Source organism: Onthophagus taurus, chromosome 10 (assembly GCF_036711975.1).
Source record: "Onthophagus taurus isolate NC chromosome 10, IU_Otau_3.0, whole genome shotgun sequence".
NCBI classification, from domain to species: Eukaryota; Metazoa; Arthropoda; class Insecta; order Coleoptera; family Scarabaeidae; genus Onthophagus; species Onthophagus taurus.
The window spans coordinates 10,899,602-10,921,497 of record NC_091975.1 but is presented as its reverse complement, the minus strand read 5'-3'; the positions used below and the strand labels follow the sequence as shown (position 1 = coordinate 10,921,497).

General features: G+C 32.1%; 1 protein-coding gene across 3 annotated transcripts; it reads left to right on the top strand.

Annotated features, from left to right (window-relative positions):
* Positions 1 to 21,603, top strand: LOC111419962 (angiomotin-like 2a). Of its 3 annotated transcripts, none has more exons than XM_071199502.1 (9): positions 1 to 92; positions 795 to 899; positions 2,454 to 3,292; positions 8,330 to 8,600; positions 8,655 to 9,129; positions 9,201 to 9,335; positions 19,713 to 19,897; positions 19,957 to 20,141; positions 20,747 to 21,603. In XM_071199502.1, the coding sequence occupies exons 2-9, from the start codon at positions 845 to 847 to the stop codon at positions 21,497 to 21,499; spliced, it is 2,898 nt and encodes a 965-aa protein (XP_071055603.1). In that variant the 5' UTR covers positions 1 to 92; positions 795 to 844; the 3' UTR covers positions 21,500 to 21,603. The 3 variants fall into 3 exon arrangements, with proteins under 3 accessions (XP_071055603.1, XP_071055602.1, XP_071055604.1); XM_071199501.1 differs by lacking the exon at positions 1 to 92 and adding an exon at positions 141 to 478; XM_071199503.1 differs by lacking the exon at positions 1 to 92 and adding an exon at positions 609 to 681.
* Positions 21,604 to 21,896: the final 293 nt, after the last annotated feature.

Sequence of the window (21,896 nt, the reverse complement as noted above, 5' to 3'; positions counted from 1 at the left end):
AACGTCAGTTCTAAGTGGATTTTGATTTTATGCATTTTATGTGCGAATTAAAGATAAGATTGAAGGTGAAGTGAGTTAAAACTTATTAATGCGTAAGTAAATATATAACAAGGGTCAAATAAAATGGAAATATTCAACTTGGTTTGTGTTGGTAGAGAAAAAAAGAAAACAAGGAAGACAAAGATCTATATAAATCTGAGTAAAAATCTATTTTTAGAAAATCCTCATCGAAACGTTTTCGGTTTAGTTAGTATACGGGTGAGGAATTTGTGGAATTCGAACGATTTCGAATCCACCAGCGTCGCAAGTGCCATCTCGCGAGGTATTTGGTCGGTGGGCAAGTCTTCTCGGTTTATTAGAGAGAGCTTGGTGATTTTTTTTGTGTCCTATACGTTCCTAAAGTGTGTGTGTTCCGTTTGTGGGGCCGGCATCGTCTAAATTTGCACCCTTTTATTCGCAGCTTTCAGTTCTTACTTCTGTAAGTTTGCGTTTAGACCCGAACGGGATTCGTACATCGTTTTCTTGTCGGTTTATTTGCGATTTCGCGAGAGCCAACTAACCATCCTATACATATGTTTGTTTTCGTGCATTCCGATCTAATTTTCTCTCAACTACTGAGCCGTATACAGACTCCCTTCCTACATACTTCGATATATAAACGTTTCTAATATTATTTCACGGGTAACGAGTATATCATAGTCTCAATCCCGAGTTTGTCCCGTTTATAATTCGTCCTTTTTTAACTCGTTAAAAACATCGTAAAGTTATCTCTTTTTTTCTTCGTTTCTTTTTAGATGTTCAAACATAAAAGTGTTGAGAAGAATTCTTTTGGGGCTTTTCGATTATGAGCGCTCTACAACAAACGAACCGTTTTAGATCACGAATTCTACCACCACAAGGTAAATTTTTTTTATACTTAACCTTACCTAAAAATTTAAATTATTTAAAATAAATAAATATATTAATAAAACATAAATTGTTTTATAAATTAATCAAATCAAAAGATGTTGTACGATTTTATGTATTAATAAGTTTTGACATTTGAAATCTGTCAAAATAGGCAAGTAAGAAATGTCAACAGCGCCATCTCTGTTTTGGAAAGGTACTGAAATCAAAGCGCAAGAATCATTTTATAACAATGTTTAATACACGTTTTCCTTATTTATAAATATACTTAGTCATTATTATAGACACATAGTCATCTTTGTGCTTTCTTCCAAGATTAACATAAACTAACAAAAACTCAGTGTGACTTTGACGTCTAATCTATGTAATTTTTTAGGGTTTCTGTTGGTATTATCTAGGACCCTTATAAAATTTATGTTGTTTTCCTGATTTTTAGTAACATTTTCAATAACTAAATAGTTGAGGTTAAAATACTAATAAATTTTTAGATAAATACGATTTTAACGAAGTACATATTTATTGTAAAAGCGTTTTTTATGCACCTTTTCTTTTTGAATAACGAAAGCTCAAACGTCAGTGTGACATATCTATTTCAAAACATGATAAAACAAAACTCCCTGTTAATTTTGCCAACTTTACAACAATTTCACAGGTATTATAGAAAAAAAATGAACTATACTTCCTTTGTGCCTTCTATTTGTGCTAAATAAGTTAAAAACCCAACAAGAAGGTAAAGAGAAATTAAAGGAAGAGGCATAATTAGAAAGAAGACAAACCTTTAGCTTTCATTCTGGCTTTTATCTAGCCTTTGGTCTTTTTAGGCGATTAATTGAAAAAATCTGACTTAACATATTAAAGAAAGCAGAGAAAAAGTAGAAAGTAGGAAGACCAAAATATAAGTCAGAAAAATAGCAAATTTAGACATCTGCAGTTTGTTACTATTTGCTTTGTATTTGGTTTCCTTTAACAGATTATATAGCCGATATTTGTAATAAGCCAAAATTTTATTTTTTACTTTATTCTTGAATTCAAACGTTAATAATGTTAAAATATGGTTAAAAATTAAACATCAAAACTTGTTTATGATTTAATTTTAAAATCACATGGCTAATAGCGCCATCTATAGAGTAAAATTGTTGTTAAAAAATAACTGTGAAGTTAGTCGTTAAAAAAAAATTAAATAGTTGTCAAAAAATATATGATGTTGTCATTTACAGAAAAAAATATAAAACGTTTAGAAAAACCTTTGTTTATAAGTTTCTTTGATTAAATAATCAAGCAAAGCAAATCAACAAATAATATTTGGCATATTTGAATTTGGCAAAAGGAAGCGGGACAAAATAAAGCAGCCTTTGGCAAGCTCAAGAAACAGCAATCAACGTTTCCACTCTTAAACGAAGGTTAAGTGTAGAGTAGCATAACATTTAGTTAACATTTCTTTACTGAAGAAGATGTGCTTGACCATGGAATTCCAAAATTATAATTGAAATTTTATTGTTGAAAACGTATTAATGTGTTATTATTAATTTTTTAATGTATGATTTTAGGTTTTACCCAAAGTTTAAGTGGTAGCGAAACAGATGTATCAACATCAAATGAAAATTTATCAAATGAAGAGAAATATGTTATTAGACACACACCAAGGCAAGAGCCGCAAGGACAAGAAAATTTGCAATCTTCAAATAGGAGCTCACTCAGAGATAGTTTACCATCAAATAGAAGTTCTTTGGACGTTTCTTCGTCGTCTTATAACACCCTGATTATTCACAGCGCCGGGGATGAACCTTGGTTTGGAAGAAATTCAGGTACGAGTGACACAAACCCGCCGAGTTATATTAATCACCAAACCTCGTTGAGTCAGGAGAATAAATTATCGCCAATTCAAAAACGAATTTCACCATCTCCGTCGATAAACAGTTCTGGTTTACAAGAAATAACCGATATTCCCGACGATTATTTGAATCAATCCTCAGTTTTGAAACATTTAGCTAAAGAAGTCAAAGTTATTAAAGATCCGCAAGAAACGTCGAATCAATCTCAAAAAGGGATGGATTTAAAATATGATTTTGAAGGGAGACCGCCTCCGCCCGAATATCCCAAATGGGGGGGCAAATCAAAAGAGAAAACCGATAAATTTAATTTATCCAAATCTCAACCGGATCTTTCAAAAATTGGGTTGGGTAAAATCGGCGGGGATTTAGCCGCGTTTAAAAAAACCGTTACGGCTCCACGCCCTAAAACGAGAGGCCGAGAGGAATACGATGCCGGAAAAGATGAAAATGAAATGTGGCAACTTTCCGAAACCATCGAGCTGTTGATGCAAGAAAATAACGCTTTGAAACAGGAATTAAATAGTTGTTATCAAAGAGTTGCCAAAACACAAAAGGTAAATTAACAATAATATTTGTCTTATAATTAGGGCACGATACTTTTGTAACAAAACGATACGATTTCCCCCCTCCACTCGTTCTCAGCAGAAAATTTCATACAAAAGTTGTTCTAAATTAAATTCTAAAACGATTTTCTCATTAAAAAATATATATATACAAATTTTTTGAGATTATGTTCTTAATTATTGATCAAATCAAAAAATTTTATTAACAATATTTGTTTAGAATTACTTCAGGAACAGTGTTTGTTAATACAATTTTTTGCTAACTTGAAATTTTAATTTCCCTCTGAATAGTATGCTATCAAAATTAATTATCTCAACAATTATTGTTTTTATTAAAAAATGTTTTAAATAAAATATGTTTCAATTTCGATTTTGAATTAATTAGCTTAATAAAAAATTTTTACATCTCTATTAATTAAGCATCTAAGTACAATTATGTATAAAAACGGAAAAATTATTATTTTGAGGTTATCTCCTTAATTATTGATTAAATCAAAAAAAATTGTTGACAAAGTTTGTTTAGAATTGTTTCAGGAACAATTTTTGTTAACATAATTTTTTGCTAACTTGAAATTTTAATTTCCCACTGAACAGTATGCTACAAAAATCAATATTTTTGAGGTTATATCCCTATTGTTGATTTAATCAAAAAATGTTGTTAACAAAATTTGTTTAGAATTACTTCAGGAACAGTGTTTGTTAATACAATTTTTTGCTAACTTGAAATTTTAATTTCCCACTGAATAGTATGCTACAAAAATTAATATTTTTTAGGTTACATCCTTATTGTTGATTTAATCAAAAAATGTTGTTAACAAAATTTGTTTAGAATTACTTCAGGAACAGTGTTTGTTAATACAATTTTTTGCTAACTTGAAATTTTAATTTCCCTCTGAATAGTATGCTATCAAAATTAATTATCTCAACAATTATTGTTTTTATTAAAAAATGTTTTTAATAAAATTTGTTTCAATTTCGATTTTGAATCAATTATCTTAATACAAAATTTTTACATCTCTATTAATTAAGCATCTAAGCATAATTATGTATAAAAACGGAAAAATTATTATTTTGAGGTTATCTCCTTAATTATTGATTAAATCAAAAAAAATTGTTGACAAAGTTTGTTTAGAATTGTTTCAGGAACAATTTTTGTTAACACAATTTTTTTTTAACTTGAAATTTTAATTTCCCACTGAATAGTATGCTACAAAAATTAATATTTTTTAGGTTATATCCTTATTGTTGATTTAATCAAAAAATGTTGTTAACAAAATTTGTTTAGAATTACTTCAGGAACAGTGTTTGTTAATACAATTTTTTGCTAACTTGAAATTTTAATTTCCCTCTGAATAGTATGCTATCAAAATTAATTATCTCAACAATTACTGTTTTTATTAAAAAATGTTTTAAATAAAATTTGTTTCAATTTCGATTTTGAATCAATTATCTTAATAAAAAAATTTTACATCTGTATTAATTAAGCATCTAAGTATAATTATGTATAAAAACGGAAAAATTATTATTTTGTGGTTATCTCCTTAATTATTTATTAAATCAAAAAAAAATGTTGATAAAGTTTGTTTAGAATTGTTTCAGGAACAATTTTTGTTAACACAATTTTTTTTAACTTGAAATTTTAATTTCCCACTGAACAGTATGCTACAAAAACAATATTTTTGAGGTTATATCCTTATTGTTGATTTAATCAAAAAATTTTGTTAACAAAATTTGTTTAGAATTACTTCAGGAACAGTGTCTGTTAATACAATTTTTTGCTAACTTGAAATTTTAATTTCCCACTGAATAGTATGCTACAAAAATTAATATTTTTTAGGTTATATCCTTATTGTTGATTTAATCAAAAAATGTTGTTAACAAAATTTGTTTAGAATTACTTCAGGAACAGTGTTTGTTAATACAATTTTTTGCTAACTTGAAATTTTAATTTCCCTCTGAATAGTATGCCATCAAAATTAATTATCTCAACAATTATTGTTTTTATTAAAAAATGATTTAAATAAAATTTGTTTCAATTTCGATTTTGAATCAATTATCTTAACAAAAATTTTTTACATCTCTATTAATTAAGCATCTCAGCATAATTATGTATAAAAACGGAAAAATTATTATTTTGAGGTTATCTCCTTAATTATTGATTAAATCAAAAAAAAATGTTGACAAAGTTTGTTTAGAATTGTTTCAGGAACAATTTTTGTTAACATAATTTTTTGCTAACTTGAAATTTTAATTTCCCACTGAACAGTATGCTACAAAAATCAATATTTTTGAGGTTATATCCCTATTGTTGATTTAATCAAAAAATTTTGTTAACAAAATTTGTTTAGAATTACTTCAGGAACAGTGTTTGTTAATACAACTTTTTGCTAACTTGAAATTTTAATTTCCCACTGAATAGTATGCTATCAAAATTAATTATCTCAACAATTATTGTTTTTATTAAAAAATGTTTTAGATAAAATTTGTTTCAATTTCGATTTTGAATCAATTATCTTAATAAAAAATTTTTACATCTCTATTAATTAAGCATCTAAGTATAATTATGTATAAAAACGGAAAAATTATTATTTTGAGGTTATCTCCTTAATTATTGATTAAATCAAAAAAAATTGTTGACAAAGTTTGTTTAGAATTGTTTCAGGAACAATTTTTGTTAACACAATTTTTTTTTAACTTGAAATTTTAATTTCCCACTGAATAGTATGCTACAAAAATTAATATTTTTTAGGTTATATCCTTATTGTTGATTTAATCAAAAAATGTTGTTAACAAAATTTGTTTAGAATTACTTCAGGAACAGTGTTTGTTAATACAATTTTTTGCTAACTTGAAATTTTAATTTCCCACTGAATAGTATGCTACAAAAATTAATATTTTTTAGGTTATATTCTTATTGTTGATTTAATCAAAAAATGTTGTTAACAAAATTTGTTTAGAATTACTTCAGGAATAGTGTTTGTTAATACAATTTTTTGCTAACTTGAAATTTTAATTTCCCACTGAATGGTATGCTACGAAAATCAATATTTTTGAGGTTATATCCCTATTGTTGATTTAATCAAAAAATTTTGTTAACAACATTTGTTTAGAATTACTTCAGGAACAGTGTTTGTTAACACAATTTTTTGCTAACTTGAAATTTTAATTTCTCTCTGAATAGTATGCTATCAAAATTAATTATCTCAACAATTATTGTTTTTATTAAAAAATGTTTTAAATAAAATTTGTTTCAATTTCAATTTTGAATCAATTATCTTAATAAAAAATTTTTACATCTCTATTAATTAAGCATCTAAGTATGATTATGTATAAAAACGGAAAAATTATTATTTTGTGGTTATCTCCTTAATTATTGATTATATCAAAAAAAATTGTTGACAAAGTTTGTTTAGAATTGTTTCAGGAAGAATTTTTGTTAACACAATTTTTTTTTAACTTGAAATTTTAATTTCCCACTGAACAGTACGCTACAAAAATCAATATTTTTGAGGTTATATCCCTATTGTTGATTTAATCAAAAAATTTTGTTAACAAAATATGTTTAGAATTACCTCAGGAACAGTGTTTGTTAATACAATTTTTTGCTAACTTGAAACTTTAATTTTCCACTGAATAGTATGCTACAAAAATTAATATTTTTTAGGTTATATCCTTATTGTTGATTTAATCAAAAAATGTTGTTAACAAAATTTGTTTAGAATTACTTCAGGAACAGTGTTTGTTAATACAATTTTTTGCTAACTTGAAATTTTAATTTCCCACTGAACAGTATGCTACAAAAATTAATATTTTTGAGGTTATATCCTTATTGTTGATTTAATCAAAAAATGTTGTTAACAAAATTTGTTTAGAATTACTTCAGGAACAGTGTTTGTAAATACAATTTTTTGCTAACTTGAAATTTTAATTTCCCACTGAATAGTATGCTACAAAAATTAATATTTTTTAGGTTATATCCTTATTGTTGATTTAATCAAAAAATGTTGTTAACAAAATTTGTTTAGAATTACTTCAGGAACAGTGTTTGTTAATACAATTTTGTGCTAACTTGAAATTTTAATTTCCCACTGAATAGTATGCTACAAAAATTAATATTTTTTAGGTTATATCCTTATTGTTGGTTTAATCAAAAAATGGTGTTAACAAAATTGGTTTAGAATTACTTCAGGAACAGTGTTTATTAATACAATTTTTTGCTAACTTGAAATTTTAATTTCCCTCTGAATAGTATGCTATCAAAATTAATTATCTCAACAATTACTGTTTTTATTAAAAAATGTTTTAAATAAAATTTGTTTCAATTTCGATTTTGAATCAATTATCTTAATAAAAAATTTTTACATCTCTATTAATTAAGCATCTAAGTATAATTATGTATAAAAACGGAAAAATTATTATTTTGAGGTTATCTCCTTAATTATTGATTAAATCAAAAAAAATTGTTGACAAAGTTTGTTTAGAATTGTTTCAGGAAGAATTTTTGTTAACACAATTTTTTTCTAACTTGAAATTTTAATTTCCCACTGAACAGTATGATTCTTTTAATCAAGATTTTCTGAGAACGAGTGGAGGGGGGAAATCGTATCGTTTTGTTACAAAAGTTCCGGGCCCTGCTTATAATATTATAAATATTAAAGGGTACTCATTTTATTGAATAATAGCGGTGAATAATCATTATTATTCACGTCAAAGTATTATTTGAAACGTCAAAATTTATAAAAACGTCAATTTGATTTAATTTTTTTAGGACTTTCTAAAGATTTGATATTAAAAAAACGTAAACAGATTCCTTATTTGTATGATTTAAGAATAAATTAATTAATTTTCCTAAAAAAACATGACATTTCATAAAATTGACATTTAATTTTGTCAAATTGTTGTGAAGTTGGTTACAGTTGGTAACACTGAATTAGTGTCACATTGACGTTTAAACTTTAATCAAAAATTTATTTAAAAAAATAAATTTATGGAATCTATTTCAATTTCAATCATTTTTGTTTTACTTAGTTGGAACACGAAGTGTTAAAAGTTCACAAAGCCCATGAAGAACTAGTCCAAACGTGCGATCGACGCGAACAATTAGAAAAAACAGCGAGGGCACGATTACAAAACGATAATCGACGAATAATTGAACAAAATCGCACCTTAAAGGAACAAATGGATTTTTATCGTAACCAAGCTTACGCCAGATCACCAACAGCCGATGGATCGGGAATGGACAGCTTAAGAAAAGAATTAAATAAACGGGAAGTTTTAATTTCCCAATTAATAACTCAAAGTAAGTTATTGCAACAATAATATTTATTGTTTAATTAAATGTTAATAACTTTAGATAAAGAATTAGTGGCGGCTAAAGAACGTCAAGAAATCGAATTGGCAGCACAACGAGCAACGTTACAAGAACAACGCACACACATCGATATTTTAGAGGCAGCTTTAAATAATGCTCAAGGTAACGTTGTTCGTTTGGAAGAAGAAAACCGGAAAAGGCAAGTTTACGTGGAACGGGCGGCTCAACTCCAACGGGCTTTATCTTCATTGCAATTAGCGAGTGATCGACGCGAACAAACCGAAAGACAATTAAGGTTGCAATTAGAATTGGAATTGCAACGAACGAAAAGTGCTAATTGTAGCGATAATTCCGATACCAATTTGCATAGTGATGCGATTTCGGAGTTGAAGAGGCGATTACGCGATCGCGAGGAGAAAATTATTACTTTGGAAGGGGAATGTTCGAAATGGGAGCAGAGGTATTTGGAGGAAAGTGCTTTGAGGCAAGCTGCTATTGATGCTGCTAGCATTCCTAAGTAATTATTATTATTTTTTTTTGATATTATTGGTTATGATGATTTATGATTCTTTTTTGTTTTGTATTTAGGGATGCGAAAATCGCTGCTTTAGAAAAAACCAGTCAGGAAACTGAGAAGATTATCGCCGAAGCACGAAATGAAAAGATTCGTCACATGGATGAAGTTCATGCGGCTCAGAAAAAAGTTGCCGATTTAGAATCTAAGTAAGAAAGTTACTTTTTTCAGAAAGTTTCACCAGAATGTAATCAGCCTTGCTGACATGTTGCATATCATCTAACTTTATTGATTTTGCAATCTTCAAGCGTTTATTCTCTTAAAAGCCACAATAAGATACCTCAATGCTTCTCTTATTATATGAAGATGCTAAAGATAACCACAGATATGATTCATTGTTCTTGCTGAATTATGATCTATCTACCCCAACAAACATTAACTCAGACATTATTACTTCTTCTGAAAGGATATTAACCTTACCATATAATACATATACCTGATTTTGTCTAACAACCATGAGTAATTACCAATATTGCAAGTAGTGTGCAACAACCATGATCTTACCTAACAGTCTTCTTATATTCTGCAAGGCGATTAACTACTCAGGACACAAATTCGACTTTGCTTAAGTTCCCTCACAAGGTATGATCTTCCCATTACATCAGATATTGTTCAAAATGAGAATGAGCTTGCATAACAACCAGAAGGTGGGTTGTGCTATACTTGGTATGTTTGCTAAGAACATAATACTATAGTTCGTTTTTTTTGCTAATACTTGTCAATGTAAATTTTTTAGGGTTTCTGTTGGTATTATCTAGGACCCTTATAAAATTTATGTTGTTTTCCTGATTTTTAGTAACATTTTCAGTAACTAAATAGTTGAGGTTAAAACACTAATAAATTTTTAGATAAATACGATTTTAACGAAGTACCTATTTATTGTAAAAACGTGCTACAAAGTAATTAAATAGAACAAAACACCTTTTCTAGCTAAATAAATGGCAAATCACAACATTTTTTATGCACCTTTTCTTTTTGAATAACGAAAACTCAAACGTCAGTGTGATATATTTATTTCAAAACATGATAAAACAAAACTCCCTGCTAATTTTGCCAACTTTACAACAATTCAACAGGTCTTATAGAAAAAAAATGAACTATAGGTATAGGTTTAACCCTATCCAACTCAACACAACATTATAGACCTTATTTGACTTAGGGCCGGTTGTACCAACTCCCGATAAATTTATCCGCTAGATAAATTGGCGCACTTAGGGCCGGTTGTACAATATACCGATAAATCTACCTGATATCTATCCGCCCGATAAACTTATCAGGAGGATAAAGATATTCGCTGTTGTACAAACTGTTTTTGTCGGTAGGATTGCTATCGGCGAAATAAGAGTCGGTTGGTAGTAGTTTTTCCCCATATCTAGTGATTTATGTCGTAGAATGGTAACGCCAACGTCTTTCTTTGAAGTTTGAATTATGATTTTGACAATATAAATTGTTTAAAAAAATTTTCACTGACACATCGTACATATAAGGTTAACGTTTAATGTTAGAGGTTAACCTATGCAGTAATCATACAAAGTTTTTATATAAAAACCTTGGTAACCATAAATATCTGCCGGATAAGTGTCTTATCGGCACCGCTGAGTACCCGATAAGTTATCCTGCCGATAATCTTACCGACAAAAATATCCGTACATTGTAATACAGTACAAACTAACTTATCTGCCAGATAACGCTGTCGGGAAGTTTATCGCTATATTGTACAACCGGCCCTTAGCCAATGAGAGCGCTTAAAACCGCTGTATCCATGGTAATTATCCGTTAGATAGTTTATCGGGAGGTGGTACAACCGGCCCTTAATCTAGGTTTCCACTAAATTCGCTGCTTTATCTAAAATCCTTCATTCTTATTATAATGCCAACACAATATGTTACTACACAATATAATAGACTCGCACTTTCCACCTTGAGCACTTCTCTGATTAATGGTTACGAATAGTAATAGAATTTACGAGATTACGTCTTAACCTAATGTCCTTAGATTATCAAAGTACCGTGGTTTGCCGCCATTTTGGCTCGAAAGTCAAGCGGGAAATTCAAAACTATGTCGTTCTGTTGATAAAATTACGCCAAATTTCCTTTTTTTTTCTCTCGTACTCTAAAGAGTCGAAAGCCTTTCTTACTGCTATTTTTTGAACTCCAAAGGCAACAAGACGGCAATATTTTTGTAAATAAGTGGTGATATGCACTGACAAACTGTCAAACAGTCATTTTGGCTTGAATACACAGACTTCATGAACCACGATACCTACTTTGATAATCTAGGGACTTTATCACAACCTAAAATCCCTAGATTATCAAAGTACCGTGGTTGCCGCCATTTTGGCTCGAAAGTCAAGCGGGAAATTTAAAACTATGTTGATAAAATTACGTCAAATTTCTTTTCTTTTTTTTCTCGTGGTACTCTGAAGAGTCGAAGCACTTCTTACTGCTATTTTTGCAACTCCAAAGGCAACAAAACGGCATTTTTTTGTAAATAAGTGGTGATATGCAATGACAAGCTGTCAAACCGCCATTTTTGCTCGAAAACAGGCGTCATGAACCGTGGTACTTTGTAAATCTATTGACTTTATCTCAACCTAAAGTCCCTAGATTTACAAAGTATCACGGTTTGCCGCCATTTTGGCTCGAAAGTCAAGCAGAAAATTTAAAACTATGTCGATCTATTGATAACATTACGTCAAAATTCCTTTCTTTTTTTCTCGTGGTACTCTGAAGAGTCGAAGCCCTTCTTACTGCTATTTTTGCAACTCCAAAGGCAACAAGACCGCAATATTTTTGTAAATAAGTGGTGAGTAGCAGTGACAAGTTGTCAAACCACCATTTTGGCTCGAAAACAGGCGTCATGAACCGCGGTACTTTGTAAATCTAGGGACTTTATCTTAACCAAAAGTCCCTAGATTTACAATGTACCGCGGTTTGACACCATTTTGGCTCGAAAGTCAAGCGGGAAATTTAAAACTATGTCGTTCTGTTGATAAAATTACGCCGAATTTCCTTTCTTTTGTTTCTCGTTGTACTCTAAAGAGTCGGAAGCCCTTCTTACTGCTATTTTTGCAACTCCAATGGCAACAAGACGGCATTATTTTCTAGTACTGTCAAACCGCCATTTGTTCCAATACATAGGCTTCATGAATCGCGGTACCTACTTTGATAATCTATTGATTTTATCTCAACCTAAGGTCCCTAGATTATCAAAGTACCGTGGTTGCCGCCATTTTGGCTCGAAAGTCAAGCGGGAAATTGAAAACTATGTCGTTCTGTTGATAAAATTACGCCAAATTTCCTTTCTTTTTTTTCTCGTTGTACTCTAAAGAGTCGAAAGTCCTTCTTACTGCTATTTTTGCAACTCCAAAGGCAAGAAGATGGCATTATTTTTATAAATAAGAGGTGATATGCACTGACAAGTTGTCAAACCGCCATTTTGGCTCGAATACACAGGCTTCATGAACCGCGGTACCTACTTTGATACTCTAGGGACTTTATCTCAACCTAAAATCCCTAGATTATATTATCAAAGTACCGTGGTTGCCGCCATTTTGGTTCGAAACTCAAGCGGGAAATTCAAAACTATGTCGTTCTGTTCATAAAATAACGCCAAATTTCCTTTCTTTTTTTTCTCGTTGTACTCTAAAGAGTCGAAAGCCCTTCTTACTGCTATTTTTGCAACTCCAAAGGCAAGAAGACGGCATTATTTTTGTAAATAAATGGTGATATACACCGACAAGCTGTCAAACCGCCATTTTGGCTCAAATACACAGGCTTCATGAACCGCGGTACCTATTTTGGTAATCTAGGGACTTTATCTCAACCTAAAATCCCTAGATTATCAAAGTACCGTGATTGCCGCCATTTTGGCTCGAAAGTCAAGCGGGAAATTTAAAACTATATTGATAAAATTACGCCAAATTTCTTTTCTTTTTCTTCTCGTGGTACTCTGAAGAGTCGAAAACCCTTCTTACTGCTATTTTTGCAACTCCAAAGGCAACAAAACGGCATTTTTTTGTAAATAAGTGGTGATATGCATTGACAAGCTGTCAAACTGCCATTTTGACTCGAATAGTTCGAATACATAGGCTTCATGAATCGCGGTACCTGCTTTGATAATCTAGGGACTTTAGGTTGAGATAAAGTCCCTAGATTATCAAAGTACCGTGGTTACCGCCATTTTGGCTCGAAAGTCAAGCGGGAAATTTAAAACTATGTCGTTGTGTTGATAAAATGACGCCAAATTTCCTTTCTTTTTTTAAGAGTCGAAAGCCCTTCTTACTGCTATTTTTGCAACTCCAAAGGCAACAAGACGGCATTATTTTTATAAATAAGAGGTGATATGCACTGAAAAGCTGTCAAACCGCCATTTTGGCTCGAATAGTTCGAATACATAGGCTTCATGAATCGCGGTACCTACTTTGATAATCTAGGGATTTTATCTCAACCTAAAATCCCTAGATTATCAAAGTACCGTGGTTGCCGCCATTTTGGCTCGAAAGTCAAGCGGGAAATTCAAAACTATGTCGTTCTGTTAATAAAATTACGCCAAATTTCCTTTCTTTTTTTTCTCGAGGTACTCTGAAGAGTCGAAAGCCCATCTTACTGTAATTTTTGTAACTTCAAAGGCACGAAGACGGCATTATTTTTGTAAATAAGTGGTAACATGCACTGACAAGCTGTCAAACTCTCGAACATTTCAAATACACATGAAACGCGGTACTTTGCATCGAAAATATTTATATTATACTTATATAGAAGCATTACTCCGCACTATTTTACCGATCAAATTGAATGCAGCACCGCCAAGAGGATTGTAATAGAAGTAATTTTAATAAACCGCGAAATTTGAATGTGTTCGGTATATTTATATATACAGGTGTCCCGCAACGATTGTACAAAACTGCATCAACGTATTCTATGATCAAAAATAAACAAAAAAAGCCTAATAAACATAGGTCCGAAAATGGACCAATTTCGAGATATTCAAAGTTTTAGTTTCATAAGCTGATATTGTTAACATCATGAATTTAAATTTGTTTTTATAATAATTAAGTCGTTACTATGATTACGATAAGTTGTCTAATCAAAAAGAATAATAATACTTCACGAAATTATTATTTTACTATTTAATTTAATAAAACTATTAAGTATGGCTCCAATAAATTACTCCAAGGAAGAGATGGCGGATATGGCGTATTGTTACGGACTAGCTGATGGAAATGCGTCGTTAGCAGCTCGTCATTACGCGCAAAGGTTCCCGAACAGACGATTGCCTAATAGTCACACCTTTAGCAGACTATTTCTCAGATTAAAAGAAACGGGAAGCGTAACCCACAGCCATTCCACGGAGAGACATTACACAAGGCCGGTGGAATTAGAAGAAGCAGTTTTGAGAAGAGTCGATGAAAATGCCTCAACCAGCATTAGAAGAATTTCTGCACAAGAAAACATTAACAAAACAACCGTTCACCGCATTTTAAGGGAGCAGTTGCTTTATCCTTATCATTACAACACCGTTCAAGCTCTAACAGAAAATGATGGCGAAAAAAGAGAGATTTTTTGTAGGTGGGCCATATTTACGGATGAAGCAACATTTACTCAAAGCGGAATTTTTAATATTCATAATGCGCACGTTTGGAGCGATGAAAATCCCCATGCAATACTAGAAACTCATCATCTGATTGCTACTACACCTCGTTCACCAGATTTAAATCCGTTAGATTTTTGGTTTTGGGGACATTTAAAACAAATTGTTTATTCTGAAGACGTTCAAAATGTGCAGGATTTGAAGAATAAAATTAGTAACGCATTTGACACAGTAAAACAAATTCCTAGTATCTTTGAACGCATTAGAAGTTCATTTAGAAAACGTATCCGTTTGTGTTTAGAAGTAAATGGTGCGCATATTGAACATTTATTATGACATGAATCTTTTCCAATTTGTTAAATATTCATTGTTTTTATGCTGGTTGAACGATTTTCTTCGACAATCTTTGTTACTTGTTTTGTTAAATTACTAATGAACTGTATTAATTAACTTAATATTATCTTATTATTTATTAAACTTCATCATAACCATGGTAATCATATAATTACTGCATCTAAATCGTTAGAATTAATGATGTTTACAATAGGTCAGCTTATGAAACTAAAACTTTGAATATCTCGAAATTGGTCCATTTTCGGACCTATGTTTATTAGACTTTTCTTGTCTGTTTTCGATCAGAGAATACGCTGATGCAGTATTGTACAATCGTTGTGGGACATCCTGTATATATAATAATAATAATAATAATAGACTTTATTGCCAAACCACACAGCAATTACAGAAATAAAACAATATAAGATAGCAAGATAATATAACCAAAAATAAAAACAATAAATGATTCGAAAGAAAAAAAAAGATACAAAATAAAACTATCTAAACAAAAGATAGCATAGTGCGGCAAGCAATTCACGAGGCGCAGATTCAGGAAAATAAAATCCTGTTCTTCCATCTGGACCTCGATAACAAAAAGAGGTATTAAACATTAATAATTGAAGACGTAACAAACACAAAACACAAAAAAAAATTATTAAATTAGTTATAAATAATAAACTAATTAACTAAACTCGATTCCGTGACATGCGCAACGCAACTCGATATCGGGACCCCTTGCAACAGAGAAGCACACTGACATCTGAATAACCTTTCAAATAACCGAGACCTGAACGTCGATACACTTAACTTCCTATCAGCCATCGAAATAAGATTATAGGATTTGTAAACATGGTATGAGAAAGATCTCTCAAACAAACCCGTGCGATGGACAGGTGAAGAAATAAAGGAAATAAACCTAGTCAATCGATTATGAACGTTACTTCTAAAATTAATCTTCCTATATAAATAACTTGGAGTCTTACACAACATTAGTTTATGATAAACCACCAATGTCTGAAGCACTCTTCTGTTCCCCATCGACAACCATCCAGCGTCAACTAACTTATGAGATATCTTATCATATTTTCGTATGCCATAAATAAAACGTAAACAGCAGTTTTGAATTTTTTGGATTCTATTTGAATCAAAAGCAGTTAACGCTGGATGGTATACAGGAACCATGTAATTAAATTGAGACAAAACAAGAGCATCGCATAACATCCGCTTGACATCTATGGGTAAGTAAGACCTATGCGGAAAAAGTAGCCTGAGGGCGAAATAAGCGTTTTTAACATATTTACTGACCTGAGACGAATATCTAAAAGAACTATCAATTTCCAAACCAAGACTTTTATGACTATCAACTACAGGTAATTTCGTACCATTCATGACAATACCAAAGGGCCGAGCCACTTTTGAAGTGAATTTTGTATTCCCAAAGATCATGACCGCCGATTTATCAGGATTGATCCTCAGACAGTGTGCAGTGGATGCCTCATAAACACAATGGAGATCAGTATTGATGCGACGAATAGCCTCCCGCCATTGGGAGGGATGAAAGGAGTGAACCAACTGCGTATCATCCGCGTAAACATACTGTGTACCATGTTGAATCCGATCAAAAAGATGAGCTGTATAAATGGAGAACAAAATCGGTCCCAGAATAGAGCCCTGTGGAACCCCGGAGATAACCTCACGACACTCGGATGCCACCCCATCAATAACAACCGACTGTGATCTACCATTCAGATATGCACTAATTAAGTTTAGAGTAGTCGAATCAAAGCCAATTGACGAAAGAATCGACAAAAGAATGGTATAATTCACAGTATCAAATGCACGACTAAAGTCTAGCAGAGTGAGAATAGCAACGTTACCCTGATCAATCGCAGTAATCAGCTCATCCATAAGCGCCATCATTGAAGTAGTAGTACTAAAACTCATTCTAAAACCTGATTGAAATTCCGGCAGTAAATTAAATTCATGAAGATATTCCACAAGTTGCTGTTTTAGTATCTTCTCCAGAATCTTTGAAAAAGCTGGCAATAAACTAATAGGTCTCAGATGACTAAAACTGGTAGGATTTTGATTTTTAAGAATAGGTTTAGTTAGAGCATGCTTCCAAATGTCCGGAAACCTCCCCTCTGCAATACAGACATTTAATATATGTGTGAAATAAGGTAAAATGACTGGACAGGCAAGCTTAATCATATCGGCGCTAATACCATCACTACCCTCAGAACATGACCTTAAATCATACACAAGTTTCTCGACTCTTTTCTCTGCCTTCACAGTAAATGCCGTTAAGTTCCGCAGAGACTTATAATAGTCCCATCTAGCGGAAGACGGATTCTTCTTAAAGTTCGCTTTCGCTTTATCTCGCAATGAGATCATAAATTTTAAGTTGTCAGTGAGCCAGGGTGGTCTTATCCTACTGTTTTTCGGTCTACAAACCACAGGTGAAAAAACATCAAAGGCAGAAAGAATGCCATTATTGAGAAAAGCAAGCTTCTCGTTAATGTCCTCAATAAAAAAAATATGATTAAAAGAAATTTGCTTTAAAAATTCCCTAAAACTTGCTACATCGATCGTACCCAGACTTCTTCCGACCCTAAAAGAAACTGTGCAGAAAGATTCAGCTAACGATAACTCACAAAAGATGATATCGTGATCAGAAATCTGAGAAGCAATAACCCCCGAATGTCTGACATCCACCGTACAGAAGGCAAAAAGAAGATCAATCAATTTGGACGAAGTACGAGTAATTCTAGTTGGCTCATTAATCAACTGTCTAGCATCAAAGGATGAAAAACGCGTTTTCAAGGCCTCAGTGTTCATATTTTGAGAATTAAGAAAATCAATGTTAAAGTCACCACAGACTATAATCTCGTCACTAACATCAGACGACAACCAGGTCTCAGTTATAGCAAAAACATCAAAATTCTGATGTCTAATAAGATTACAAAATTGATTAAACTTAGGAACTAAGAATCTAATGTTTAAGTGAGCAAATCTAAAGAGAATCTAAGAGGAATCTCCGATAATCACATCGCATCACGCAGCCACAAAAAAGAAAAAAAAAAGCGGACAAAATATAAATAAAAAACAAAAACTCACAAAAAATTAAAAAAAAAAAAAAATATATAGGTAAATGCAAAAAGAAAATCCGAAAAAGTAGACGCTGCCAACGGCATCCGCAAACGAACTACAAATAAGATTTGTCTCGCATAGAACTAATTTTTTTAATAACATCATCTTGTTTATAAAAAATGTTACAATTTTCCGTAAAGACATTTTTTGGACCGAATTTTTTAACCAAATACCTTACTACGCCCGCCCGTTCACTCGTCAAATCCTCCCGAATAACCAGTTTTGAGCCTTTAAGTTTAGTTTTGGCTCTATAAATAGAATTACGTACGCATCTTCGACAAAATTTGACAATAATAGGTCTCGGCGTTTTATCAGCAGCCGCAGTAGCCCCCAAACGATGACAACAATCCACATCTTCCAACTTTAGATCGATCTTAAGTTTTTATTTACAAATCTTCAGAAGCACCTCGGCAAGATCTTCCTTAGGTTTCTCAACAACGCCAAATAAACGTAGATTATTCCTACGAGAATATTGTTCGTGTTCTTCCAAGAGAAAAACATTTTTAGAGACCTGTTCTTCCAAAGTTGAAACACGGGCCTCCAGAGCATCAACTTTCTGTCTCTCTTCCTCTAACTTGTCTTTAAAGATGTCAATCACCCGGTCTTTTAACTTTTCAATAAACTTATCCAACAAAATCTTGCTAGACAACACCTTTTCAACAATTCGGGCGACCATAGAATCATCGTCTTTATTTTCAGCCCGCGTAGAAATACCCTTGGACATTATCACTTTCTATATCACTTTATTAAATGTGGATAACCGGACACACGCCTAAGCTCTACAAGCGCACATCACGGAATGAATATATGATATAATATATATATCAATATGTATGATACAATGCCTGAGTTCAATTATACTCAGGTTTCCACTTCTTAGTTTAATTGCTAAATAGAACACAATAGTTTATTAAATAAATTTTTTTTTCTTTAAAAAAAATATGACCGGCTTGAACAGCCAATGTGTTCTTAGAATTTAGTTTTCTAGTTTTACCTTTTATATTTATGTTATTTATCCTTTTACAAAAGTTGAACAAAATTGATTTTACAAACATATTTATAATAAAGTTTGTGATGTCTTCTTTATGGTAAAGAAATGTGAAGTTAACATTATGACATATGACACTGACGTCGATTTCTGGTATACCGGGTGTAACAGGATCATGGTACACCCCCGCATCTCCTTTAGTTTTGAAGAAAATTGATTCAAATTTGGGACATCCTATACACATGATAAGAGACACTTTTTGACATACAAGTAATTTTTCTTTCAATTCCGGTTTCGCCGGAAGTGACACTAACTTTAGATTTTTAAATGGAACACCCTGTATATTATTACATTTTTGAAATCTGGTATCTCACGGTACTTTGATAATCTAGGGACTTTATCTCAACCTATCACTTTGTATATTTCATATTAAGTTACAAGTTTTTACATATTCTTTTTGCAGACTCAAAGACTTAGAATCAAAATTAGCCGAACGAGATGCAATGATAAAAGTCCTTCAAAAACACACCTACGACAAAGACGTTTCGAGCATGTTAGGAAGATCTCCACATCACACTCCGCATCCGAGTTTAGGAGGAGCCGATATTGATCACATGTTAGGTACTTCCGTTTCAAGGGAAGAATTAGGTAAATTAATGTAATTAACTTCAATTTTAATATCTAATTAAATGAAACCAAATTTCTAGTGAGTAGTGTTCTGACGAGTTCAACTGGTTTCGGTTCGAATTCGTACGCAGGAAGCGACTCGTCGTACCATCACATGCCATCGTACAAATACGAATCAACGAAAAGTTTCGATTCGACGAAACAATCATTGGATAGTCAATTGAAAGAGATTGATAGTCAGCTTGATTCGCAACTTTTAAGCAAGGTAAGCGAAACCGAAACGTTTTATTAATGACTGTTTTATATGGAGAAATTATTTTAATTTAATGTAAATTGCAAAAAAGATTTTTACATTTTTTTGGATGTTAAAAAAGTTATTTCAGTGTTAAAAAAAAATAAGTTAAAGCAGTCAAAGTGAGTCGGTTTTCCTTCTTTTTAAGTTTTTAGTGTGGTAATTTAGAAAATTGTTTTTCTTTTTCTTACAAAAAAAAATTATTTATTAATTAATTAATTAAATTCAATCCCTACCAAGTTCTTACGTTGTTTTTTTAAAATTTTAATTAATTTAAGAATGCATGTATTTTTTTGTGTATAAGCATGCACTTAATAAAACCATTAAAAACGCAATTTTGGTTTTGTTAATTGTTTTTTTTTCTTTTTTAAACATTGCTTAAACATCTTTGTCGTCTATGTTACAACTAATCCTTTTATACATCCCTTTTTAACAATCCCTAAATCCCCTGTTATTGTCTGGGTGTGTCAAAAAAACTAACCTCTTGGTTGTGATTCGCCAAGTTGTGGTGAATCTTATTTACGCAGGTCCTGGACACGTCCCAAAAATAGCTCTCTTTCGTCTTTCCTCTTTTTCAGCGGGGTCTTTGCTGTTTTCCAGGATTCGCTAATCCAGTCGCTGCGCAGAGAAAAGGAAAAATACCCAAACCATTATTGGCGGGTGTGAACGGTGCAGGCGGCGGGGCCCTTTTCGAATCAACATCGGGGGCCTTGCTGTTACCTCCGCAATCGCGACACGAATCCGGTGAAATGCTCCTTTTGGAGAAACAAGGTCGGACATCACAGCAACAACGCATGCAAGATAACGGGGGTCAACAGCAGCACCATCAGGAGGGCCCCTCCGCCAATAATTCCGATTTACCCCCCAGTAGTTTACCAAGACCCCCGAGAACTTCGGGCGGTCATCGCAGCGGTTTACCAAGACGATTCGTTGGTGATTATAATCGGTTGCCTGATAACGAGGCTCCTCTTCCCCCAAGAAAAAAATCGGATGGAGGCGATTCGTTAAGTTCAAACACAAGCAGTAGAAGAGGATCTCCCGCCAGATCTTTAATCCCACCCCCAAGGAAATTAGGAGAATACGGGAGATTATCAGAAAGCGGAGGATCAAGCTCATCATTACGAAAACCATCCTCCTCATCTCCAAGAACAAGAATAGGAAGCGCCGGGGAACGAGATTCGGGCTCAACATTAAGCGATAACTCCGCAAGTTCTTTACCACCCCCGTCAAAAGTCAAAATGTATGGGAGTGTGAGAAGGGGATCTTCTTTGGGGAGGGATAGTAAGTCTTCTACGGATTCAAACGTTAGCAAGTATCGAATACAATTTTAATAATGTAATTTAATCGGGAAGAGGAGAATTAAAAAAGGCACCGAGCATTTAATGTATAAATAAATAAAAGGTTAAATCTTTTAAGAGCGAGAAAAATATGATAGAACTACATTCCAGAAGTCGGAATTTATGTGCCTTGAAGAAATCGCGCCAAAAATACGTGCCTTCTTTTAACACGAATGATTTATTTGTAATAACGCTCGAAAAAATGTCCCGGTGAATCTATTTTATCGTCGTTTTTATTTTGTGACTTGGAGCTATTTTTAACGACTCTTTTATAAATTGATTTTTAATTTAAGTGAGATTTAGAGTTAATTTATTTAAAAGTTGGTCTAAATGGCTCTTAGGTGTTTCTATAATAGTTTGTTGTTTCTTATTATGAATAATAAAAATCTAG

Coding starts and splice junctions, on each gene's coding strand:
- LOC111419962 (XM_071199502.1), top strand. CDS start 845: ATGAGCGCTCTACAACAAACGAACCGTTTTAGATCACGAATTCTACCA. Junction 9,130..9,200: donor GATGCTGCTAGCATTCCTAA/GTAATTATTATT, acceptor TTTTGTATTTAG/GGATGCGAAAATCGCTGCTT. Junction 9,336..19,712: donor GTTGCCGATTTAGAATCTAA/GTAAGAAAGTTA, acceptor TTCTTTTTGCAG/ACTCAAAGACTTAGAATCAA.